Source organism: Sinocyclocheilus anshuiensis, unplaced genomic scaffold (genome assembly GCF_001515605.1).
Source record: "Sinocyclocheilus anshuiensis isolate Anshui unplaced genomic scaffold, SAMN03320099.WGS_v1.1 scaffold475, whole genome shotgun sequence".
In the NCBI taxonomy this organism is placed as follows: Eukaryota; Metazoa; Chordata; class Actinopteri; order Cypriniformes; family Cyprinidae; genus Sinocyclocheilus; species Sinocyclocheilus anshuiensis.
In genome coordinates, this window is record NW_015549650.1 from 1,086,499 (window position 1) to 1,113,626 (window position 27,128).

Consider the following 27,128-nt stretch of genomic DNA (forward strand, 5'->3'; position numbering starts at 1 on the left):
GTGTGTGTGTGTGTGAGAGAGAGAGTGTGTGTTCCCTTCAGCCCACTTTAATGAGCACAGGTGCTTTGTAAACTATGTTTTCCGACAATATGACGTCAGTGTTGGGGAAGCTACTTTGAAAATACTTTGTCAAACTAAAACCACTAATTTAAGTAGTCTATCCACAGTGTCTAGTGGATATCTATCTAGACATCTAGACATTAATTCATCATATTAAAATGTCATTTAACATTTAGAGACAGCATTATAATTTAAGTACACAATTTTACACAAAATAAAAATAAAACTAATATCACTGAAAATGTGATAAACAGTAGTATTTAAAAATATTTATTTAGCTATGAAAAGGTAAAATGTTGCTCAGAGGCTTGTGGGCAAACTATTAGCAGTTTGTAAAATGTGCGCTCACATTGGCGAAATGTTGTAGGCTAAAAAGGTCTGTTTATTGTCAATAGTAGTGGTTCAACGGATCACAAATCTCACGGTTCGGATCACATTACGGTTTTTGACCCACGGATCGGATCATTTTTCGGATCAGCAAGAAAATAAAAATATTTCAATTTAACAGAGGATTCAGAAGAGGATTCAGCTCGGTGTTCGTGCGCCGTCTGAAACGCGTGCGCGCTTCATGTGTGTGCGTAGAGAACAGCGCACGAGTAATGAATCGAGTTCCCTTTCGCCTTTTCTCTCTGGAATTGTTTAAAATTTGCTTGCTTGTGTAAATACGAACAAATGATAAACTTATACTCTATTATGGTTCAATTTTGCAATTAATCCGCGGATCACATGCGTGCCGAACCGTGGGGCTTTTTCTGTACGGATCACGGATCAACTACGATCCATTTAACCACTAGTCAATAGTCTAGTAATTTATGAAGCACTGATTGCTCAGAAGTCACATTCAAGTCAAACGGCTTTCAGTTTTTCACTACGGCAAATTCGTGTGACCAACTTGAACCCGTTGTGAAATCTGTGTAGGGAAATCTTTCGTCCTCACGCAAAATTGGCTGATGAGTGGATTCCTATCGAAATGACTGGATTCAACCCTCAAAAATATAAACGTAAAATTTAAATTTAAAGTAAATGCGACTACACCTTAAGGCTTCAGAGAACAATTTGACATAGGAAATTGTTGCTACTTGTTGGAAAAAAATTTGGGTAACACTTTATTTTAGGGTCTCTTAACTAGTTGGTTATTAGCATGCATATTACTAGAATATTAGCTATTTATTAGTAGTAATTAAGCACATATTAATGCCGACTTTAATCGACCTTATTCTACATCCCTAATCCTACCCAATACCTAAACTTAATAACTACCTTACTAACTATTAATAAGCAGCAAATTAGGAATTTACTGAGGGAAACGTCATAGTTAATAGTGAATAAGTGTTCCCTATTCTAAAGTGTTACCAAAATTAGCTTGTTAACTATTGTAACACTATTATTAGCATATGGGAGTGAAAATCTTAATACATTTCATGATCCTGCTTCAGAATCACAATAACAGATCGTTTTGAGTTTAGAGTTGATGTAATGAATGACTTGTGGTTCATTTCCAAGATTCACTCCATCTGGTTCAGTCAGTGAATGAGCCGTTAGACCAATTCAAGCCCATAACTTATGAGTTCAAGAAAAGCTTTTTCAGTCTTTTGCATTAAATGGTATCCTAACCCTAGTAGCATCACTACTTACAGCTAATTACTCCCCAACACTGATAATATTTATTTATCTGTATGAACATGTAACTGTATATCTGTGTTCAATCTCTTTTAACACATGAATTCATTATTCCTCCAGGCATCGAGATGTCCTGCATTGTTTTTTTTTGTTTTTTGGGGGGTTTTTTTGAGGATAAAATTGTTTTGTTGCGTTTATGGTGACCGTTATTAATTTGTGCTCTTTCGGCTCTTTCTGTGTCCATCTAACCAATAAACCCCGTCATTCTCTCCTCTGCCATCGTTTTACTTCTCCATCCATCCCTATGGACCCCCTCCCCCCTTTCTGTGCACCCCTCCCTCTCTGCAGGACTTCTGGCAGGTATGGGGCGTGTGCCAAGCTGCATGGGACTGCGTGTGCGTGAACTCTCTCTCTCTCTCTCTCTCTCTCTCTCTCTATCCTTCTTCTTCTTGAGTTGTCAGAGAGGAAATCCACATAAGTTCCCAGATGTGGAGCTCTGGCCAAACAATGCATTAAAAGCCTCTACATTTCATTAAAAATCACTGGCTGAGTAATAAAACTCGGCCAGCCCGGGCCAGATGAGCGGAAGAGCTTTAGCTCAGCAGAAAAGAGATATTTGAATAGTATGACTACAGCAAAGGAGGAGTGACGTTACTGACGGTGCATTTTCCAGGAGAGCAGAGTGGAGAGGCTGACTGGAGCGAATATTAGGCTGGATCAGATAGCACATGGCAGGATGATAGTTGTAGCATCAGGGGTGTTTTCTGTTGCATCCAGCGTCCAAAAAGAAAAATGACTTTAAAAAAAATTAAATGACACCAAACTTTTGAATGGTAGTATATATATATATATATATATAGAGAGAGAGAGAGAGATTTTTCTTAGCATTTTATAACAACTGTTTAAAAAAAGTTGTTTTTTTTGTTTTGTTTACTTATCTTTTAACTTCAGTAGATACCTGCATGTCTTGAAATTGACTCTGTTCATTATAACAAGGCGTACTTCTTGTACATTAAGTTTATTCAGCTAGCTATAAATAAAAGGTCTTGGTGAGAGGACATATTTGACATGTTTGCACAGGCTTGCAGCTGTGTGTCATTTTTGTGGTTCTTATGGCACCAAAGAAAGTTGCAAAATACATAAATGATCTAAAGAAACTGTAAGTGGTGTTACCAGGATGTTGCTATATGTGGGTATTCTGGCCAGTTGCTTTGTGGCCACTTACTAGCCAAAGTCAAAAGAGCCCATCTCCAAGTCTGTATGATATTATTCTGATCTCTAGATATGGCTCAGGTCCATCCTTCATTGTAAGTCTATGGGATTTGTATGCCTTTTTATCATCAGCCAGGCAAAAATTATAAATCAGAATGCTCCTCACAAAGCTGCATAATTTGAGAAATCGTTCATGTTCATAACATAAACAGTTGCACACCAAAGTTTAATATTTAGGTCAGGGAGTTTTATGTTTGCTTAGCAAACACTGCTAATGACTGTTTCAAAATAGCTTCTGCCATTGTTAGATCAAACAGGTAGTTCCAGCCCAAACTCACGCCATTGGTTGAGCCAGAAGTTGACATGTCAAACCACCCCATCAAACGGTGTTTACACACAAAGTCAATGACTTAAACTATCTGCGTATTGAACTGCTGTTTTAACATTGACATTAACATTGACTTCACCTTTAAGGCTTTGTGTTATTGGAAAGTGGGTGGACACACCCAGCCACACATACTGCATGTTTAGACCCATCTAGACAGGAAAACACACATATGCACACATATACACTCACTATGCACCACACCCCAGTTTGTACAAGGCCTGCTCTGCAGTGATAAGGACTTTGAATTGATGTGAATTGATCTGGAACATTCTGCCAGTCCACTCTGTTGGCGCCCACCTATGTTACCCACACACTCAAGGTCTAAGCGTGTGCACATGTGCAGTAGGGTCTGTTATAGTGTTGAGGGAGGCCAGCCGCTGTCTCTCCCTGCTGAATTATTGAGCGTAGAGACTCTCCTTTGTGTGCCGTACAGAGAAAGCAAGAGCGCATGTTTTGTGCATGCATGTGCAAATGCTCATGTGCATGAATAATGCAGTACTAGGGATCAGAGTAGTGAGTCATAGACCTTAGTCAGGGTAGCATCATTTTTTTTATTTCTGACGAGAATGAAAGCGAATGTGAAATTGAATATGGCGTCCACCCTGTTGTTAGACCACTGAAAAAATGGATTTTTCGAAGTTGTAAATAAAACAGAGTATTGATATTTTGCAAGAAAATGCTATTTCAGTCTTTACACTTCAAAGTTTAATTTAATCTGTTACTCTAATAGTCTCTAATAAGTCGACTATATCATGATACCATAATCAGTAATCAATAACAATACCAGTAAATATACGAGTTTCAGTGAAACTGTATATCACAGCAAAAATAATAAACATTCCTTGATTTTAAAAATGGCTTATTAATATAAATATTAACAAATTAAATTAAAAAATGGATTTTTTGAAGTTGTAAATAAAACAGAGTATTGATATTTTGCAAGAAAATGCTATTTCAGTCTTTAAACTTCAAAGTTTAATTTAATCTGTTACTCTAATAGTCTCTAATAAGTCGACTATATCATGATACCATAATCAGTAATCAATAACAATACCAGTAAATATACGAGTTTCAGTGAAACTGTATATCACAGCAAAAATAATAAACATTCCTTGATTTTAAAAATGGCTTATTAATATAAATATTAACAAATTAAATTAGACTAGCATGGAGCCTTTAAATATTTCTCATTTAAGTAAACACTGCTTGAAGTTCTTCAAATAATTAATAATTACATAAACAATTAATAATAAAATAGAACTAAGACACTGAAAAGCAGTTGAGAAAATAAAAACAATACAAAAATTAACAAATTACTATTAAGTTAAAACTATTATTGAAGTAAAAAAAATCAGTTTACAATAGAAATAAAACAACTGAACAAAGATACATATTAGGTGAACTGTTCAAGTAAAAAGTTCTTTAAGTATAAACTATATACGCAAATCTACTAAATTCGACTAAATCATATTATAAAATTGACTGAATTATATTTAACTTAGGTCCCACTTTATTTTAACCTGTCCTTGTTACAGTGCAGTTACACAAATAAATACTGAGTCATATTGATAACATGTACGTACTTGTAGGGTCTGTTGCTTTATGCATAGTTTACTTTTATTACTCTAATATGCACATATAACAAAGACACTTTAAAATAAAGAAGTGTTACTTTAAATTATATTCCTAGTCAAATGTTTAATAAAAGTATTTAAATTATAGTTATGAAAGCAGCGATCTGACAGCACAGAATATTCGCACATGCATGTATTTGGCTATAATGATCTGGTGTTTACAATTTATAAACTAGCTGTTTATAGTTACTAGCCTAACTACTAATTTTTGTTACACCAGTGTTTTCTTGGCAGCTGACTTAACCATTGAATATTCAGCACTCTGGTATTGAATAGAGTTGGTAATCGGTACTATAGACAGAGTAGTATTTATTAGGTTTTATATATGTATATATATATATATATATATATATATAGTCGAGTCTAGAATTTATCTGAATAGTATCAATTCAGTGGCTAACTGAATTGCCTCATTATATAATTATTTAATTTTTGCTATTGCTAAAGCACATAGACAGCCTAGTCACATTGTACCTCTTGCTTTTCTTTGCACTGTTCAAGAAGGACCAATCATCTCTGCTTACTGGACATGGATTTTTAAAAATCATTCCATGAAGATTGCAGGAGAGGATATCCTCAAGCATTCTTGTAATTAATAGACACAATTACTCTATACCCTATAACTGTCGGCAGTAAGATGAAAAATGTCTTGAGATTTGAGATTTCATGTCTTGATATTTTTGTCTCACAGGAAAGATTTATCAAGTAGATCTCACAAAACCTGGCAAGAACATGTCATTTTTTTTTTTACTCTGAAGCAAAAGAAAATACATATGCATAGTTTTTATGACCTTTAAGATTTTTTGGGATTTGGCATTTTCATGATCTCCCCAAACTTCACATTGTTATGTGAAAGAATTTCTTAATGTTATTTGTAACTTATTTATTCATTATGGTGCTGTGGTTGTACTGAGTAATATTTAAAATATATTTATATATAGTATTTTTTTTCTGTTATATAGTTACTGTGATGACAGTTGCATTTAGGTATGAAATTGTCTGTGTTATTTCTTTTACTTTTGATTTTGGGATGAAATGTGACCAGTATCTGATCTCTGACAACTCAAAAAGACGAATGCTCCTCCTCTCTGTCTCTCTCTTTCTGTCTCTCTGATTGAAGTGGCGACCTGTGCCTGTGCTTTAGATCTGTGCATGCCCTGCGCTGAATGCCTGCGACTGAGTGGCTGCAGGACAGGCTGCTAGTGGGATGAGGTAGTGCTGGTGTTTTGTAGCGCCCCCTGTCTGCGCTCGGTGACGCCACAGTTTGCCTTGGATCCAGGAACATATTCTCCCTTCCTTTAAAGGGGTCATGAAATGCATTTTTTGTTATTAATTTCTAGTGTTCTCATTCGCATTCAAGTCTCACAAGTAAACGCCCCATACTATGATTGGCTAACAGTTTCAATTATTAAAATAACAGATGGACACTGCTGTGATGTACACTGAAAACAACATGAGTCTTTTGGGTTAAAAACATATAAATACTAAATATGTAAATATCAAACGGTCTGGAACAGACAAGGCAATATTGGTAAAAACACATTTACTCACAGTTCTGTGTTGCAACATTACTGTTGGATCCACTCTAGTCAGACTGAGCACTGCATCATCCTTTACTTTCAGTCTCTCTGAAAAGGTGGTGCTCAGCCACACTATTATGTCATAAAGTGGCACATTCCAAAATGAGCCGTTTTCTGAGCTTGGTTTCAATAAAAGCTGTTTTTAAACTAACGAGAAATTTTTGAATTTTGAAACTTACAGGATGTTTTTATAGTACATTGACCTGGTATATGTCAAAAGTTCAGTTATATGTCAGTTCATGACCCCTTTAATCTCCGCTCACAGGGCCTAGAACTGCATGAACACCAAGCACACAGCACGAGTTGACTAACTTTGGGTCAAAAGTTGTTACTTTGGACAGTCCTTCAAACCCTACCGCTAGGTACTGTGATGCCACTGTGATCATGTGATGAATGGGTGGGAGGGGGTGGAGCCTGCAATGTGTGAGATGTTGATAGGGCTGCTACAGGTTTGTCACATTTAAAATGTATAGTTCACCCAAAAAAATTAAGATTATATGATCATTTAGTCACCGTCATGTCATTACAAACCTATGGAGCACAAAAGAAAAATTTTGAAGAATGTTCATGCTGCTCTTTTCCATATAATGACAGACTGCCAAGCTCCACAATAGGGCCAAAAAGCACAATATATATATAAAAGTACCAGTGCCATTTATATCCCATGTCTGAAATGATGGGTCTAAATCAGTGGAGTCAAACTCAGTTCCTGGAGGGCCGCAGCTCTGCACAGTTTAGCTCCAACTCACACCAGCTTGGAAGGTTCTAGTAGTCCTGAAGACGTTGATAAGCTGGATCAGGTGTGCTTGATTATGGTTGGAGCTAAACTGAGCATAGCTGTGGCCCTCCAGGAATTGAGTTTGACACCACTCGTCTAAGGGGCTGTTTACACCTGGTCACTTCATGCGTTTTGTCTGATCGGATAGCTATCCGATCGTGAAAAGACCAGGTGTAAATGCCCTCCGAAACGCATTCGAGACGGATATAAATCTGATTGCTCAAACCACTTCAAGAGGTGGTCTGGGCCGCATTCCAGATGAAACTGGACATGTGTAAATGCATCTGGTTGCTGAAACCACATATGAAAATTGTACTCCTCCCAAAATGTTAAAATAATAAATGTTTTATAGGCTTTATGACATTATGTATATGTCAAAAGTTCAGTTATATGTCAGTTCATGACCCCTTTAATCTCCGCTCACAGGGCCTAGAACTGCATGAACACCAAGCACACAGCACGAGTTGACTAACTTTGGGTCAAAAGTTGTTACTTTGGACAGTCCTTCAAACCCTACCGCTAGGTACTGTGATGCCACTGTGATCATGTGATGAATGGGTGGGAGGGGGTGGAGCCTGCAATGTGTGAGATGTTGATAGGGCTGCTACCATGGAAACTAGTCTGATGTCCGGTGGCTGACCTTCCTCTGATCGGATAGCTATCCGATCGTGAAAAGACCAGGTGTAAATGCCATCCGAAACGCATTCGAGACGGATATAAATCTGATTGCTCAAACCACTTCAAGAGGTGGTCTGGGCCGCATTCCAGATGAAACTGGACATGTGTAAATGCATCTGGTTGCTGAAACCACATATGAAAATTGTACTCCTCCCAAAATGTTAAAATAATAAATGTTTTATAGGCTTTATGACATTATAGTCCGATATGACTGCGCTAATGCAACACGCATCACAGTGGACGAGTAGCTGAGTATCTCTTCAGCAAGCCGACGTGCAAACTGCTGCGAATTAAACAAAGTAAGACGCAGATGGCCAACACACAATCATCTTCATTAAAAGTAGTAAGACAAACGTATCTTTCCAGTGCTGATGCCGCACGCTCTCCAATTGTGGTCTTTGATCTTGAAATGAGCTGATAATTAATAAAATGCAGCACTTATCTTTTGATTTAGTTGACGTGAACTCCGTTAAATTTAAATATAGCGCGGGAATTGAAGATCAGATTTATATCCGTTTTGCGACGACACATTTATGTGGCCAAGTGTAAATGAAAACGTTTTAACAAATCAGATAGATATCCGATCAGCGAAAACGCATGAAATTACCAGGTGTAAACAGGCCCTTTATGATCAGTATTCTAATTTGATTGTGTATGTTCAGTTCAGTGTTGGAAAAGAAATAAGTACTTTCTAGTTCAACACACTCTTAAAGATGAAGGTGTGAATGGCTGCGTTGTCGATTGTAGTGGCGGTTCCTACTGCTGGCTGCCATCATGTTTTTGATGGGCTGAAGAACAGGCCATTACTTCTGAAAATCTGACCACAAATGGGATGTTCAATTCAATTCAAGTTTATTTGTATAACGCTTTTCATGATACAAATCGTTGCAAAGCAACTTTACAGAAAATTAAGTTTCTACAATATTTTGTAGTAGCTTATCAGTGGTGACTGTCAGTTAATGTACATATGGCAGAAATGTATGGAAAAATCAATTAAAGACGTAATCAAACAGACGATGAACACTATTAACAGCAATTATTATATATGATGCAATCAAACTTATAGCAACGTTTGGTAGTTCTGTAGGTTGTTTCAGGGTTGGCATCATCTGAGGTCCTCTGAGGGGTTGGCATCATCTCTTCTCAGGTGTTCTGGATCCAGACTGAAGCTTGTGTAAATCCTAGTTACCATGGGATGTCAATCCCAGCAGAAACAGAGAAACAAATAGAGACATAATTAGCATAGCTGCTGTTATGTTGATTTGTTTAACCCAAGCTAAAGAATAATAATGCACATTTGATCAGATATAACTGCAGTACAAGATTATGAGATGCATTATTTGAGTGCTTGGCCAAAGAGATTTGTCTTTAATCTAGATTTAAACTGAGAGAGTGTGTCTGAACCCTGATGTATTACTAGTAAAAAGGTGATGTCATTCTGGTTTGGCAAGCAATCTGATTTATTGTTGATCTAAATTAATATTGTGGGCTTTATGTATAAACTGCAGCAGTTCAAAATGAATCATCTCATGAACATGATGATTAGCAATGCTTGAATCAAACTCACAGAATTCAGACCATTTTTTACCATTTTTTTTAATTATATCCCAATATGTGTCTACTCCTAATGGTACGTCTCAGGAGGAGAAGACACAGTTTATTGTGTTCTTCATTTTAGATTCACCACCAACACTATGCACACTTACGTTTACCTCCATTACACTGCATTGAAAAAGATGCAAAGAATGCGAGCCGCTCTCTGAAGGCAATTTATTTAGAAACAAGCAACTATGCTAAATGTAGTAGACTAAGTGTGACCAGGAGCGTGCTAAAATGCAATTTATAGATCATCAATACCAGTTCATTTCCGCACATTTGGACGGACTGCTTTCAAACCAATTGCAAATCATATCAAGTTTAGAAAACCACTTTTACACCAAGCTCTGATGTCAAATGGACTTGAGTCCACACCAAAAGCCTGAAAGCAGAAATCCTTGATCCATCATTTGATCCAAATCCGGACCCTGTCTCCCGGTTTCCCTCATTCTGAGAAAGGCTGAATTTTGTCTTGGGCTTAGTTTTGGACTGTGACGTAGCAGCATTCTTTGTAAAGTGTGGGTTCATCCAGATCTGAGTCTTCACACAGACATCCGTCTCTCTGCTATCTGAGCTCTTCCCGGGTGCTAAATTACTGCACGCTGCCAATCTGATAGAAAAAGCTACGCTAGAGACTAAAGTAGAAAAGATAGTCTTGGCATTCGGTCTGAATAACCGCACACAAAGATTACGTATCTCAGCTATGAGAGAGTGTGCTAGAGTGAGTCAGGTGACACAAGAAAGACTACCGGATGCCCAGGTGTGGATCCCACTGATTAATATTCCTCAATCTGTCCCAGAAGGAGAAAAAATCTTCTTCGATGAATTGAACAATTATATTGAGTACTCCTTCATCCCCCTCCTACCAGAGGAACAGTTTCAGGTAGAAAGTGACGGCCTACACTGGACAGCAGAAACAGCCAGGAACATGTTAGAGCACAATGCTGCAGAGCAGCCGACATTACACACACAATACGATGTCTGGACCTAGCACAAAGCAGTGTGGGATGTTGTTGCCATATCTCCATTCAGGCGGTTGGCAGCATAAAGCTTCCTGTGTTTTTGGAATCCAGCACCTGTGAAGTGTTTCCAAAAGTCCCACAGAGACACAGAATGATCTTACTTTCAGTAATACCTGCATACGGCAAACTGCTTCACATGGCTCTCCCGAAATATCAGAGGGGGAACAAGAAGAAAATAAGTTGAATCCAAGAGCCCAAAAAATCTCCACAATAATAATGGGCCTACTTCAACCGTATTTTTTTAAATGTAAAGAAAACAGCAGTTAAGAAAGCATCTGATCATAGCGATGTGGATATGCTTTCACAAGTTTTTCAAGTTTTTGTCGGCACTTTATACAATAAGGATTGTTTCAAAGCAACTTTACAGGGATAAACGGGAATGAAATTACACTAACAGATTAATTCTGCTTTAAAGCAGCTCTAAAAATAAAACTATAGTGTCATTGATCAGCTGAGGTCAGTTCAGTGTTGATTCAGTTGATTTATGTAAAGATCATCAATTATGAAATGAGTTCAAGTAAGCTGTAAAGCGGCCCTGTAAAAAAGTGATGCAATTCAGAAATCCATTCAAGTCAAGTCGTTTTGAAACTTTTTGCTTGCGGTGTATTAGGGCCTTATTATGCCTCAGTCAATTCTGCTGCACTCCATCTAGTGAGAACATGTCCTGTGGACAGAACAAAAGCAAGATGTAGAACAAAAACAGGGAGTAGAAATGTTCCAAGAGCTCTACTTTCAACATATTTTAACTAACAAGAACATTTGAAGAACTGCTGAGGTACTAACAGGACTGTGCTCAAGGATCTGCCCAATCTTTCCATAGGCCTGTTTGCTAGTGCTTGGACAATGGACAGACCAGAACGTTGTTGGTCTGTGCTTGTTCTCTCTATTCTTCCCACATAAACAGTGGTACTGAAGATTAATCAGGCTGTCTTCTCAAGAACGAGTCACGAGTCAAATGATTGCAACTTTTTAATGAAAGTTAAATATGGAGGAGTGTCTGATCCTGCCAGTTTTGCCTCTGCAATAGTGCACAGATTTACACCCTGTGCATCTCAGCATTTGTCCACTCTAAATAAATATTCGCACTGAGAGCAGTTTGGAATTACAAAGCTACAACAAATCATTTTAAGCATTTTAAGCATTTTAAGCTGGCCTTACTTCTTGGGACATTGAGTGTTTTCCCAGTAGTTCTTTTGGTGTGGCCTCACGTTCCACTTGAAAGTGGGGATCTGGGATGTGCTTCATATGGATTCCTGAATAATTCCAATTTATTTAAGTGTCACTTGTAAGCTAACCATAATTTATGACGACAACAAGTGATGTCATGCAAAAATGCATTTTTAAGATTTTAAGAGTGTCCTTAAAATTTAGTCAACATTTCATCATGACCGTCTTATATTTAGAAATCTGTTCATTTTACTCTGCACTTGGATGCAATAGTTTACAATTGATAATAATGTGGAAAATTACAAAAATGTATCAAACCGAGAAGACAAAAAATATATAAGCCTTGAACTCAAACATATACGTTTTATCAACATAAAGTACAACATATGAAAACTATCCTTGTGATAATTTGAACTATAATGAGTTTACTGTAGTAATATGCTGTTTCGTGCTTGCAGGGATTAAGCACACGACGAAGGAGTATAATACAAAAAATAGAGTATTTAGGGATTCTACAAAGATCTAACATTATCCAACATTAACGCAAGATCAGGAAACAGAGGAAAATACAGGGCTTAAATAATCAGAGGAACATAATTAGGGAGAACAAAAACAGGTGACGAGCTGATTAAACTAAGGAAACAAACTAGTGGAGGGAAAACTAGAACAAAAGAAACCGAGCTATATACACGTGACAGATGCGTTTGAGTAAGCTAATTAGCAAAGTGGTTCAAACTGCTGTTCAGCTCTTTCAGCTCAAGTAGGTCAATGCCCATCCTAGTGTTGTTGGATCAGCTGAATCAACATCAGCTGAGTCATCATCTACAAACATAATTTCTAGGGATGCACCGAAATGAAAATTCTGGGCCGAAACCGAACAAAATGAAACACTGGGCTGAAGGCCGAATACCGAACACGTTTTTTCGAGTTTTTTTCCCCCATGTATTTTTGCCAATTTGTTTTCACCATTGCATAAATTAAATAGCCAAAATGTGCTTTTTACTGTTTTGTCTTGCTTTTCAAAGAGGAAAATAAATTACAAAACAACAATTAAAAAATATTTAACACTGAACATTTTTAACATTCTAGCAGACGCTATACCAACAAAGCACAATTTAACTTCAAATTAATGAGTTAGTAAAATAATATTTTTTGGCCATCAGACCCGCTTCTTGAATCAGGCATGTATTTTTTACTGTACAATTAAAAGCAGCCTTGCTGAGAAGAGACTTCTTTTTAAAACATTAGAAAATATTACAGGTCCTAATTTGAACACTATGTGTGAATGTTATTAACAGAGCTGTTGTAATGATTATTATAATTATTACTGTCTTACTTTTTATTTTATTTTACAGAACAACAGTAAAATTACAATACTAACATTTATAAATGTTGATCGAGTTTTTGCTTTCTCAACTTTTATTTTGGCGGAAACGCGCAGGAAGACCTTAATGCTTTTTGTTGACAGCAGATTTATAAATGAGTCTCATTATGAATACATCGTACATATCGCATTGTCACATGCCTTGTAAAAATTCATAAAAATGTGACTGAGCAACTGACGAGTAACACTGTTTCAGCGCAGATTTTCCTCGGGCTTTGGACTTTGAACCCTGGTTAACAAGCAGATAGCGCAGTGAGTTCGTGAAGCACTGTCAGAATACATGCAATGCTTGCGTGTATTAGAAAACATAACGTTCTGCAGTTTATTTACTAATTGTTTAAGGCCATTTCACGATTTCAATCATCATACAGTAACCAGCAACAATCACACCCTTCCTCTACTCATTGAAGACATGCGATGCAGTCCTAAACAGTCTCTCGCTGTTGGTGCTTGTAATGATTTTTGCGTCTTTCTCCGACAGTTTAAATGCTTCCACACTGCTGACTTGTGTGCTGCATAATAAAGAGTGCGCGCCTCTCACTCTGCGCTGGTTGCTATTTGATCGCGTCACGTCATTGTTCGGTACAATTTATTCGTTCTTTTCGCTTATTCGGCCGAAAGAGCTTTTTTTTGCTATTTTCGGCCGAATAATTTCGGTTGCCGAACATTCGGTGCATCCCTAATTATTTCATTGTTAATATCTTACCGTAGTTTTTTTTTTTTTTTTTCCATATTTTCATCGGCAGAATGTTTTAATTAAAAATGTTTAATTATCCTAAAGTAACTTATCTCAGCAGAAATCATGTACTTTGCACCTCAAAAACAGACTCAAGTGTCATTTTGGTAGTAAAACCAGATACACCGATAAAAAAAATATTCTGTGGTGAAGTAAATACTATGGAAAAACTAATGTAATTTCTACATCAAATAATTTAGTTCAGGCAAGAATTTAAAAAAGTTACTATATCAGTACTCAACTCAAACTTCGAAAAAGTTCAAGTATATTTTACTTGGAATTGTTTATGTTTACAAGGATTCTTTGAGTAAAATTATTACAAGTTATTACACTGGTGTTCCCATTATGCACTGCTGCTTGAATAATTGAATTTTTCACTGTTGCTTTTGTTATGTTTAGTAACTTGCTGTTTTGTGACATCTGGAGTTCATTTTCTGCTCAAAACGACCCATTCATACTCAGACACTATCCACTGATTGTTACCGTCGTTGTGTATTGTGTACCAATTATTGAGGTCTATGTGTTCATTTGGGTATTAGCTATATAGACATAGTCTTTTAGAAAGTGTAACAAACTATCTACTGCCTTGTTTACTTGGCTAGATATTTCTAAGTGAACAGTATGCTTTAATAGCATGTTTTTTTAGTGCTGTCAAACGATTAATCACGATTAATCGCATCCAAAATAAAAGTTTTTATTTACATAATATATCTGTGTGTACTGTGTATATTTATTATGTATATATAAATACACAACCATGCATGTATATATTTAAGAAAAATGTTATGTTTATATATTAAATATATTTATATAATATAAATTATATGAATATAAATATGTACATGTACATATTTTCAAAATAAATACTGTATGTGTGTGTATTTATATATACATAATAAATATACACAGTACACACAGATATATTATGTAAATAAAAACTTTTATTTTGGATGCGATTAATCGCGATTAATCGTTTGACAGCACTAGTTTTTTTTTTTTTTCGGTGCTACGTTGTTTGAGTAAAGTTTACAAACAATGGCTGAGTAAACAGAAAACATGGACAGAGCACTTCATACAAATTGAAAATGTTTAAGAGTGGTTCCATCAAAATCTAGCGATGGTACACACTAGAGAGCTCATCAAATCAAACACTGAACTGCCAACAATTTGAAATGTATTCTAGCAGTTATAGAATTTATATGGTTAGAAATATTCTAAAAATTAAAAAAATGCTCCAGGAGGCAAAAAGGTTTTACACATGTTTACATTAATGGCAAAAATTCAAAACAAGTCTGAGGCAGCCTGAAAACTCAGGCCCAGTTTGATATGAGCACCAACGAGAGTTGTGTGAGCTCTGAATACATCATCGGGTTCTCTGGCTAGATGCTTTTTTCTTTCTCATTTTTGCCACACAACCCACATACTTTTTAATTTTCCTCAGCAGAGACCGTCTGGAAAGGTTCACCTCTTCCCTCGTTCTCCATTCTCATCGTGTCTCCGCACAAAGAGTTTAGCATAGTGTGAACACACGATCTGCTGAGCACCCTTTCTTAGTGTTGTCATGATACCAGAAGTTCAGTAGATGATACAAATGCTTGTGAAATTCCTCTGAAATTGCATCATTCTTTATTCAAATTGTGGATACTGAATTGAGTTGGTACCTGGTGTTACTGATACTGTAGAAAAACTTGTTATAGTTACGTTGTCATGTCGACTTGGTACTAAAGTACTGGTGCGTTTGACATCCCTACTACTAACATTGGATAAGACTACATCTCTTGAGTGTCTCTGAAGGTGACAGCAGGGACACAATTAGCTCGGAGGTTATTAGCCCTGCCCCCTCCTCACACACACACACACGTTTGCTTTTGTCAGCTTCTACCGCAGCACCTGCAGCACGAGCCTATTCCCACTCCGACCAGTTTCAGAGCTGGTATAAAAATAAACTGTGTTTACCTTGTCCCCAGTGCACACACTTGAACCTCATTGTGGTCAAATTCACAGCGAAAACTGCAGAAAAGCAATCACTTATGCTAGTTTTTCACGTTATGAAGACAGTATGGTTGCTATGGCATTGCTTGGGTGTTCTGGGTGGTTGCTATGGTGTTGCTAGGCAGTTGCTAGGGTGTTCTGGGTGGTTGCTATGGCATTGCTTTGCAGTTTCTGTCTGAAATCATCCCCTATACCTTTATCTAGTGCACTGTTTGAGGGGACAGCTATTTGTAGTGATGTCCAAAACCATAGTGGACATTAATGATTGTCCTCATTCAATCCCATAATCCTCCTCAATAACAAGTGTAAGGCAGATGTACACTGAATGGCTAGCCGATAGAGAATACCCATGCATTTGGAGCGTAGCGTCTATTGTGTCTTGCCGCAAGATGGCATTAACAGCACTTCCGGTTTATTTATTGTGATGAGAAAGAGCAGAGAGTAATACGACAGACATGAAACTATGCAGGAAAGTTGCCTGGGTTAAAGGTCAATCATTTAGTATCATTATACAAAAAATGTTTCACAGATATTTGCTGAATTTTGAGACTAATAATTTAGAAATGAGTATTTCATAGATGTACAATAATTAGGGTTAGACGTCTGTTTAGACCCTGAGTAATAGCAGTAGCGATTAGCAAACATTGCTTAGAAGAGTTTCAGAGGGAAATCTCATTTCCTAATTTTGATTTACTGATGCAAAAGTGACGATGGAAGCATGTATCGTTTGTTATTGGCTTGTATCATGTTGTCACAAAGGGAGTGTGTGTTCAGTGGGAAGTATGTGTGGGATGTTGCATAAATTCGTGTTTGTGTGTTAGCATGAAGTGAAAAGGGCTGGATTTGGGTGGATGCAATGGTGTGTTTATACACTTATGGTGTGTGGTGGGCCTGATTGTCCGTGCAATGGTCAGGTTGTTTTAATACGCTCTTTCTTCCCCTCTACTCACTGATGGGATCCACCCCAGACAGAGGTAACAAGATGCATCAGCAGAAGCTGAGCTCTGGCATGCTTTTTGTGTGTGTGTATGTGTGTGTACTTTCACACTTGAGGGTTCTGATTCTTTTTATGTCTTTCTATGCCAAAAACAGGTAAAAAAAAAAAAACAGCGTTCGCACCACTGTGGAGTCACCTTCGTTCATGCTCATAAAATGTGAACCTGTTTACTGCGGAAATGTCAAATACTGTGATCTTGCGATTTGTGAAGCTAAGTCAGTGATTGTAGCACTTACTATGTTGTTCAATAAAGACGCATCTCAAATCTTAGTAAGCTGCCTACATAGACAGCATTTTTGAGCATCATAGGCAGCCTTATCACATGCTGTTTAGGTGTGCACCTGTGATGTTAAGAACTGCTGTTTAGTCAACTCACTTGATTCAAACATTTGAACACACATATGATTCTGACAATGTTGACAACCTCCTTGATTTGGCCAAATGCATCTATTATGACTGTTTAGGTAGGAAACACACTTCATTTGAGCATTTGAACACTCATATGGAGCTCAAAAATGTTGTTTAGGTAAGCAACCCACTTGATTTGCCCGCCTTTATTTGATTGTCTGAACATGCTTGATGTCCAAAAATGCTGTCTAGGTAGGCAGCTCACTTGATTTTGAGAAACAGCCTATCATATGTGCTGCTCTATACGTGACACTTATGAAATGTCTGTTTTAACACCCTTTTCATGTTGTTTTATTTTTGCTCGTGTCTTGTATGACTGCATCACTTGCATGATTGTACTGTGCTGTGTCAGTGTTAGCATGCTAGTTCCTTTATCTTTGCTGCTCTGTTCAGACTTCGTGGAGCTCAGCTCTTAAACAGGACTCAGATGCTCCATATGGTGTTCAACAGAAGCATTGCTGACTCTTTCTTCTCTGTTTCTCTGTGGGCTCCTGTAGAAGATCTCTCAGGACAGAGAGAAGTTTGCCGACGAGGACAGCATTTTCTACACACTGGGGGAGTGTGGACTCATCTCTTTCTCTGACTACATCTTCCTCACAACCGTCCTTTCCAGTAAGTGTCTTGAGTGTGTTTTGTGTATTTCTTTTAAATCTCTTTTTGTTTTGCTAGCTGTTATGACAGTGTTGTTGGACTCAATATTGATACCTGTAGGTGTAGGCATGTCCAGCATCATGCAAGAGCAAATTTTTTCGCTTGCTGTTGTCATTATAGAAGTTACTTTATTCACAGGCTGTTTATCACCTAGTAGTTTATTCCGCAACTAGAAGTTTACGATAATGAGAAGTTATGAAGTTAAAGTGAGCAGTATTGGGTCATGTGATTTCATCATGGCTGCCACCATGACGGTGGACCACCCTTATGTAGGATTAAACAGCTTTTATTTGGCACTGATATAACTGAATCTTTACTTGATGTAAACATTGCTTTTTATGTATCATTATCAGCAGTTTTACATAAACAGTTACCAAAAGTGAGTCGTCCAAAAGTTAGAATATTCCAGAATGTTATAGAAACTTCTAGAATGTTCCCATCCTTGCAAAAGCAAAATATCTTTAAAAAATAAAAATATAAAAACATGCGCAATTAGTACAAAAACTTACCTGTACTAAACCAATGTTTCATAACTAATGATAGAAGTTCTAAAATGTACCTGACCAAAATATTGATGCTACATGAAAATAAATAGTACAATAATAATTAGCACCACAGAATTACAAATGAACCATAAAAAATGTGAAACAAATTTTTGATATATTGTAATATTTTTAAACTGTTAAGAAATGCAGAAATATCTGTTATGTGTTAGTAAAAGTAAATGGTGACATACCTTTAAGTTGCAAACTGGTTTTGTCCCTTTACAGCTCCTCAAAGGAACTTTGAAATCGCCTTCAAGATGTTTGACTTAAATGGAGATGGAGAGGTCGACCTTGAGGAGTTTGAGCAAGTAGGTGAACACAAAGACCTTTAAAGGTACAGATGAACACATTTCATTAGTACACTCTCAGGAAAAAAATGTGCAAACATTGTTCCTTGAGGGGTACAACAGCTTGTCACTGTGGCAGTACCCTTAAAGGCACTGTGGTGCTTTTTTCTGACTGTGTAGTGGCCGTTTGTGTATTTTGTTTACACGTCTTTTCAGCTGTTTGTTTTGATTATGTTTGCCCCTCAGGCTACATTTGCCTTTCATTTGTAAAAGTCACTGTGAGTCATTCACCTGGTTAGTATTAGGTCTTTCTCTTTCGCAAAGCATTCTGGGTATACACAGTACCCACTGGTAAACACACTGTATGTGCCTCAACCAAGCAAATATATTGGCCACATCAAAGGGAATGTATTTAATGCTCTTGTCTGTGAATGTGGACCTCCAGTAGTCAGTCTATGGATCTACAGCTGAAATAAGACAAGAGGGTGAACTGATGCGAGGGTCAAGGCATAGTATATTGCCTGTTTGTTGGCCCGGGTTTTAATAAGTTTAGTTAGAAATGGAAATTACACAAAAAAAAAATGGAAACTTTACACTGTAGAAAAGTGAGTTGCTGCTCAAATAAGATCATTTTAATTAAGTTTGCTTGAGAAAGCCAACTTACTGATCCACTATTTTAGCTGCTGCTGCTTCTTCTTCCCTGTTGAAAAAACCAGCATATGCTGGTTAGGTATGTTTTGAAGCATGGCTGCTGGTTTAAGTTGGTCCTTAGCTGGTCATGAGCTGGAAATGTGCTGGTCCTAAGCTGATCCTCAGCAGGTGCTAGTTGCTTAGGACCAGCTTAGGACAGCACATGACCAGCTTAAACCAGCTCATAACCAGCTAAGGACCAACTTAAACAAGCTCAAACCAGCAGCCATGCTTCAAAACATACCTAACCAGCATATGCTGGTTTTTTCAACAGGGTTCTGAGCCAAAATTTGAACACTAAGATAAGACCATGTCTACACCGGAAGCGAGCGGCACGGCACGACGCGACACGACAAAATACTATAGAACCCATTATAATCAGTGATGCTGTCTACACTGGAAAAAGGTCGCATTCGGTATAGACACGGTGTAACTCCTCCTAGAGCTTTAAAGCTACAACCACCAACCTCGGGGCAGACCTTCAGACTGGTCTGACTTGGTGTGCTATATCTTTTCTAACTGATGCTACTTAACGGTTTTTGTAAACCAGACTATCAAAACCACCAAAAATCTCATAGACTTTCATTGAGGGGGCTGAAAACCTTTGTACAATGGTGTATTTAAGCTGTCTATTGCTATAGCAAAGCGTAACAATTCCCTACTGAAAAAATAGCTAAAACCAACCTAATCTTGTTGGCTGCTTTGGCTGGTCTCCCAAGCTGGCTTTAAAGTGGTTTTGGCCACTTTTTAGCTGGTCAGGCTGGTTTTAGCTGGTCAAGCTGGGAGACCTGCTAAAGACCAAACAAGCTTAAAACAGCTATTTTTATCTTAAACCACCTAAGATTAGACAACCAGCCTAGGCTGGTTTTAGCTGTCTTTTGTTTGTTTGTTTGTTTGTTTTTTACTGAATCAACTGGTTTTAGCTGGTTAACTGTTTTTTTTTCTTTTTTGCTAAATGATCTGGTTTCAGTTTTTTTTTTTTTTTTTTAATCAGCTGGATTTAGCTGGTTTTTAGCTGGTTTTTGTTAAATGAGCTGGTTTTAGCTGTTTTTTTTTACTAAATCACCTGGTTTTACTTGGTTTAGTAAAGTTTTTTTTACTTGTTTTTTTTTCATTCATGTTAGCAATATGTTAAATCATGTTAAAAACATGCTAGCAACATGCTAATCATGCTATAAAAATGTTAATCATGCTAGAATCTTGCTAGCAACATGCTAAAAACATGTTAATCGTGTTAAAAACATGCTAGCAACATGCTAATCATGTTAAGAACATGCTAGCAACAATAATCATGTTAAGAACATGCTAGCAAAATATTAATCATGCTATAAACATGTTAGCAACATGCTAATAATGCTAAAACATGCTAACAGCATACTAGCAACATGGTAATCATACTAACAACATGCTAATCATGCTAGAAACATGCTAACCATGCTAAAGACATACTAATCATGCTAAAACATGCTAATCATGCTAGAAACATGCAAATCGTGTTTAAAACATGCTAGAAACATGCTAATCATGCAAAAATTATACTAGCAACATGTTAACAACATCTAAACTTTCAAACTTCAAGCTTTTACAGCTGCTTCAAACTTTCAGGCTAGGCTTTCTCAAGCCAACTTCAAAGTTTGTTCTCAAACTTTACTCAGTCTAGTTTCTATTGAAACCACATAATTCAGTGTCGTCGCCACATTGTTTCGCCTTAGTTTTAAAGTCAACATGAAATCAAATTGACCCTATTTACTTTGTTATTGTATGTTAATAGTCTTTTTACAATATGTATGATTAGTGCATATTCCAAATAAAAAACAAATGTATGTTCCAACTCTAAAATTACTTTATGTGATGAATCCTTCATACTATCTTGATTATTTAACAACCACTTTTCACAATCTAATCAAATCCCCATGGATAATATCCCACACTACATTTACATCACTCGGAAATATATTGAGTTCATAGATGACTGATGTTTGATTATATAATTACATTTGTTAATATTAATCATTTAAACAACTATGCTTATTAACCTAAATATAGTCTAAGGTCACAGGTACATGTTCATCACAGATCATCCTACTGAAGAATTTAAGGTTAGAGTTTTTTGTTTTAGGAAACAAATTTTACTCCCTCTCATAACATCAGTCTTTTAAAATGCTACACTTACACTCTATTAAGGGAATATATCAGTCTAAAAATGCTTGATCTTTAGCAGCATTTCAGCCCCTGATTAAATGGCAGTATATATTTATGCAGTCATTTATTGATTTATTGATAGTAATCTTTAGTTGCTGTCCCAGAACCGCACATACATCACTGCTAAACAGCATGCTTCCCATATTCCCAGAGAACCTCAGGAGCTAAATACCCTTGAATGCTAATTATTCCTTCTGGACCTCCACCGGTCCCTGGACACCTGAACATTTAAACCTTCACCCTGAAAAGAGTCCTTGAATTCCTCCCAGAGCTTTTGTCTTCCTCACTGTTTCTCTTTTCCGTGGAGTACAGCTTAAGTTCAGTGTTCATCTGTGATTGATAAATAGTAACTTTAGAAAGAATGAGGCTACTGAAGAAGATATGAACTTCTTTTTCTGTCCTCCTCTTTCTCCTCCTCTTAACCCTCATTCTTTTTCTGTCCATCTGCAGCATGAGGAGGAGGAGGAGGAGAAAATGAAAGCCCAATAGAAGAACAATAAGGAGCACATAGAGCTTCTTCTTGTTCATATCCACATAATCCTTCTCCTCCTGCCAATCTATCTACTTCCTCATCCTTTTTCTTCTTCTTTTTCTCCTACCCCATTCTTCGCCTTATTCTTCCTACTCCTCATTCTTCCCTCTTCTCCTCCTCCTTTTTCTACTTTTCCTCCTACTTCTCTTCCTCCTCCCACCTCCTCTTTCTTCTCCACCTACTCCTCGTCCTCCTCCTAATTTTTTCCTCATTTTTATCCTTCTCCTCATTCTTCACCTTATTCTTCATCCTCTATCTCCTCATTCTTCCACCTTCTCCTCCTCCTTTTTCTACTTAATCTTCTACTCCTCTTCCTCCTCTTAATTATGTTCCTCCTCTTCCTCTTCCTGCCCCTTCTTCTTAACCTCTTCTTCTCATTCCCCTCCTCCTTATTCTCCTCCCGTTCTTCTCATCCTCCTCCTCCTTCTCGTGTTCTTACTCCTCCTCATCCTCCTCTTCTCTTCCTCTTCCTCCACTTCTTCAGCCTCCCCCTTTTCTTATCCTCCTCCTTGCTGTTCTTCTCTTTCCCCTTTTTCCTTTTCCTCCTCCTTGTCATGATCCTCTTTCACCTTTTTCCTTCTTTTTCTTTGTCTTCTTTTCATCCTCATCCTCCTTGTTCTTCTCCTCCTCCTCCTCATTCACCTGCCTCTCCATCTCTTTTGCTGCATTACTCTCTCTCTACTGATATTCAGTGTGGAGTGTGTTCTGGTCCAGGTGGATGCTGCACATTGGTGGTTGAGGAGATTCCTCCTCCCTTTAAAGCATTTTGAGAGGAGTTGCAGAAGAGTGCTACATAAATGTAATGAGTCATTCACATGAATCATTATTTCTGTTTTTCCAGGTTCAGAGTATCATCCGTTCTCAGACCAGTATGGGCATGAGACATAGAGATCGCTCCACCACAGGAAACACTCTGAAAACAGGAGGCTGCAGTTCAGCCCTCACCACCTACTTTTTCGGGGCTGACCTGAAGGGCAAGCTCACCATCGGCAGTTTCCTGGAGTTTCAGAAGAAATTACAGCACGATGTACTAAAGCTTGAGGTATGGCACAGAAGTCGAGGAAGATGGAGAAGTGTAGATTACACATGAGAGATGACAGAAAAATAAACTGAGGTTGAAAGTTGTCAGCTACTGTCACCAATGGAAGCTCAGACTCATGCATAATTTCCTACTGCAACCTCCCTTCCAGGACAGCACGCACTATTCTGTGTGGAATAAGAAGGCATTAAACCTAATTTAGTGTTATGGGAAGAAAGAAGAAAGAAAGAATGAAAGAAATAGAGCAATACTCACAAGGTAGTACTCAAAGGTAGTGATAAAAGGGTCTAGATCAGTGGTTTTCAAACCACTGTGTGTGTGTGTGTGTGTGTATATATATATATATATATACAGGGTTTGAAATTAACTTTTTCACTCACCAGCCAATTTATCCAAATTATCATCACATCTCTATTATCTTTTGTACGTTAAATTAGTAAAACATTAAACTGAGTGTCTAAATAATATATTTTAATATTAATCATGCATGCAATAAACGTTAAAGCAGAAATAAGAAAGATGTAAACTGCATCTCTCATTCAAACTCGCTTGCTCCCAACACTCTCTTGCAGCTCTTCGTTTCTCCGCATTGGATTATGGGAAGTAGTGCTTCAGTGAGTGTACATCAGTTGTACACTTGAAATCAGAGAGGATTGTGGTTAGAAAGTAGTGAATTCATGTAGGGAATGAACTCGTTCACTCAGAATTCGGACAGCACTACAAAATGGCCGACACCCGATATTAGTGCACTATATAGGGGATAGGGAGCGGTTTTCGGACACTGCTTCAGTCACAGTGATAGCTGGATGCTTTGTCCATATTAGGGATTTCCTCATGAGTTCTATTACTTATGTGGTGCATATATGGAGTTTCTGCACGAGGGCGCCCTCTGGTGTCCAGTATGAATGAAACAGACATTACATGTGTTTATAGCGCTCAATAATGGGCAGTCCATCCTATATTGGGTAAAAATAGGAAAAAGTAATACTTATCTCAAAAGAAATATGGTAATCCAAGTTCCAATGTGCAGAAGTGTACAGGAGTTGTTTGTTTTGTTTTTTTATTATTATTATTAGTTTTAAAAAGCGCATCTTAAATCCAAGCCGAACCGAAAACCATGGTCAAAAACCAGAGGTATGTATTGACCATATGGCATGAAGCAGGGCTGGGGTGGAATGTTAATGAGCAACAACTGCTCCACACACCGGTCTCGAGTCCCACGGAGGAGCTCCAGAAGGATCACTCAGGATCAAATCACTCAGGGTGCTTCTGAAATTAGTGAGGGTGCTTTAGCCTTCACGCACATCTATTTTGACATCATATTTTGTCCAGTCCATTGTTATGATTATCACTATATCAGTCATTGCGATTTCAAGAGGGAATCCTCCATTTATATGCGGATGTCACTCCTAAAACTTTGCAGGTTGTACGCCACGGCGTTGGTCCTCTTAGCAGCATGAAAAAAAAAACTTTTATTCAAATTCTGAATGGATTATATGTTAGCCAAGAAAGCACGCAAAGAGTCATAATCACTGAAAAGCTGTCACTCATTTCACTTTATCACGATGTCAGAAAATTCTGTTATAATCAATTAATCTCTTATTTACGTCTACACTTTGTTTGTTATAACTCAGGATGAAACAAAAACTCTGGCGTTTTGAGTGGTGAGTGGATTCTGACTAACCGAAACACCTCTGATTGGCCATTGCATTCCAGAAATCAACAGATATGTCTGTGACTCTCCAGAGCACAAACACAGAGAGACAGATTCTTCATTATTTCCATTATCTGTCAACCTGCTCTTTAGATATCTAAAGTCATTGGAAAAAGCTGGTCAGCCGTGGTACATGTCCAAAACAACTTGCTTTGTAAAAAAAAATAAAAAAGAAAGAAAGAGAGATGACCGGTAATGTAAAGGTCAGTGAGGGTTTGAGAGCCATTGGCAGCAGTGCGGCGTGAGTGACACTGGATGTGATGTAACTTCCTCAGGGACTGACAGAGTGTCAGTGCTTCACAGCCGCTGACACAGACGCTGGTAGATCACTGTCTGACTCTCTCTTTATCTGCTCTTTGAGATGTGCTGAGGCTGCAGCTCTGTGCTTTGTCGGATATTCCTCAATCTCACCCACCTTCTATCTGTTAACAGCTCCCACCCACAGGACAGTCTCATTTTCAGACTGAGCTTCTAAACCTGTCTCACAGCCTGACAGTCACTAATAATGAAGTAAAAATTGTTTAGACCAGAGCTGTGTGTCCCTTTTAAAGAAATAGCTCACCCCAAAAATGAAAATTCTGTCATTTTTTTCACTCTTGTTTTTCATGATGGAAATTTTTATTTTCAGTTAATCTAATGGTCAAACCCTAATGCATTCCAACCAAAGAGAGGTGATCGACTTTTGCTGTCAGCTACTTTAAATCCTCCAATCCTTTATAACCTGCTGCAGCTGTGCCCATGCTTAAGTATTCAGTTGAACATGAATTGTAAATGATATTGACCAGCTGAGCACAAGATTCACTTCTGAGGCCATTATTCAGCATTTCTTCTGTGTATGTGTGTGTGTAGTTTGAGAGGAATGATCCAGTGGACGGCAGGATCACAGAGAAGCAGTTTGGAGGAATGCTGCTGGCCTACAGTGGAGTTCAGTCTCGTAAACTCAAACAGATGCAGAAGAACCTCAAAAGAATGTTCAAGGATGCTCAGGTGGGCAACCTGCCAGTCTGAAAAAGTTGTGTGTGTATGTGTGTGTGTGTGTGTGTGTGTGAGAGTGAAGTGTCACTGTTAGAAGAGCACAGTGAGTCCTCTCTCTCTCCACTATTAAAGGGATAGTTCACCCAAAAATGAAAATTGTCATTAATTCCTCACCCTCATGTCGTTCCAAAACCGTAAGTCCTTCGTTCATCTTCAGAGCACAAATTAAGATATTTTTGATGAAATCCGAGAGCTTTCTGACCATGCATAGACAGCAAGGGAACTACCACGTTCAAGGCCCAGAAACGTAGTAAGGTCATTGTTAAAATAGTCCATAGTCCATTCAATAGTCCATTCACGAGAGTACCATGTGGTGCTGCTGCTGATCCAGGAGCTGGCGTTATGACGTAGAACCCTGATGTGCTGCGGCTTGTTTACAAGCAGAGGAATGCACACACATATGTCGTGGTACTCTCGTGAATGGCGGCGGAGACTGACCGGAAGAGAAGAAATTGTTGAATAAAGTCATTATTTTTGTTTTCATTGCACACAAAAAGTATGCTCGTAGCTTCATAAAATTACAGTTGAACCACTGATGTCACATGGACTATTTTAACGATGTCCTTACTACCTTTCTGGGCCTTGAACGTGGTAGTTCCCTTGATGTCTATGCAGCGTCAGAAAGCTCTCGGATTTCATCAAAAATATCTTAATTTGTGTTCTGAAGATGAACGAAGGTCTTACGGGTTTGGAACAACATGAGGGTGAGGAATTAATGACAGAATTTTCATTTTTGGGTGAACTATCCCTTTAATGTGACTGAGCTCCTCCTGAGTTCTTATGATCTTTTCTGTCTTCCTTTTCCCGTTCCCTCTCAAACACACATCCTAACCTGGCACGACATGCCAATTGGTGTCAAGACTTTAGCTGGAAAAATGACTCCTTGTTATTGGCTTCTTGCATTATTGACCAACTATTTTTTTGAAATATTACAATTTAAAATAACTTTTCTATTTGAATTCATTTTAAATTTAGTTTACATAAAATGAAATTTATTCCTGTGATGCAAAGCTGAATTTTCAGTATCATTACTCCGGTCTTCAGTGTCACATGATCCTTCAGAAATCATTCTAATATGCTGACCACAATGTTCGCAAATGGTCACAGAAAACACTAAAGAAATCTGACTATTTCACAGTCACAAAAAGCAGGATATACCCTTCTGTTCATGAAATCATCCC

At 37.8% G+C, this 27,128-nt stretch overlaps 1 protein-coding gene across 4 annotated transcripts in view; it reads left to right on the forward strand.

Moving 5' to 3' along the window:
- The window catches only part of LOC107660220 (calcium uptake protein 1, mitochondrial-like), an 80,630-nt gene that overhangs the window by 44,517 nt on the left and 8,985 nt on the right, over positions 1 to 27,128 (forward strand). Inside the window, exons 6-11 of one of the 4 annotated variants that reach the window (XM_016449481.1) lie at positions 2,029 to 2,040; positions 16,816 to 16,821; positions 17,750 to 17,864; positions 18,674 to 18,756; positions 23,001 to 23,201; positions 25,762 to 25,899. In XM_016449481.1, coding sequence (XP_016304967.1) covers positions 2,029 to 2,040; positions 16,816 to 16,821; positions 17,750 to 17,864; positions 18,674 to 18,756; positions 23,001 to 23,201; positions 25,762 to 25,899 — 555 coding nt within the window. The remainder of the gene's footprint in view (positions 1 to 2,028; positions 2,041 to 16,815; positions 16,822 to 17,749; positions 17,865 to 18,673; positions 18,757 to 23,000; positions 23,202 to 25,761; positions 25,900 to 27,128) is intronic. The other 3 variants (XM_016449482.1, XM_016449483.1, XM_016449484.1) reach the window with 3 other exon arrangements.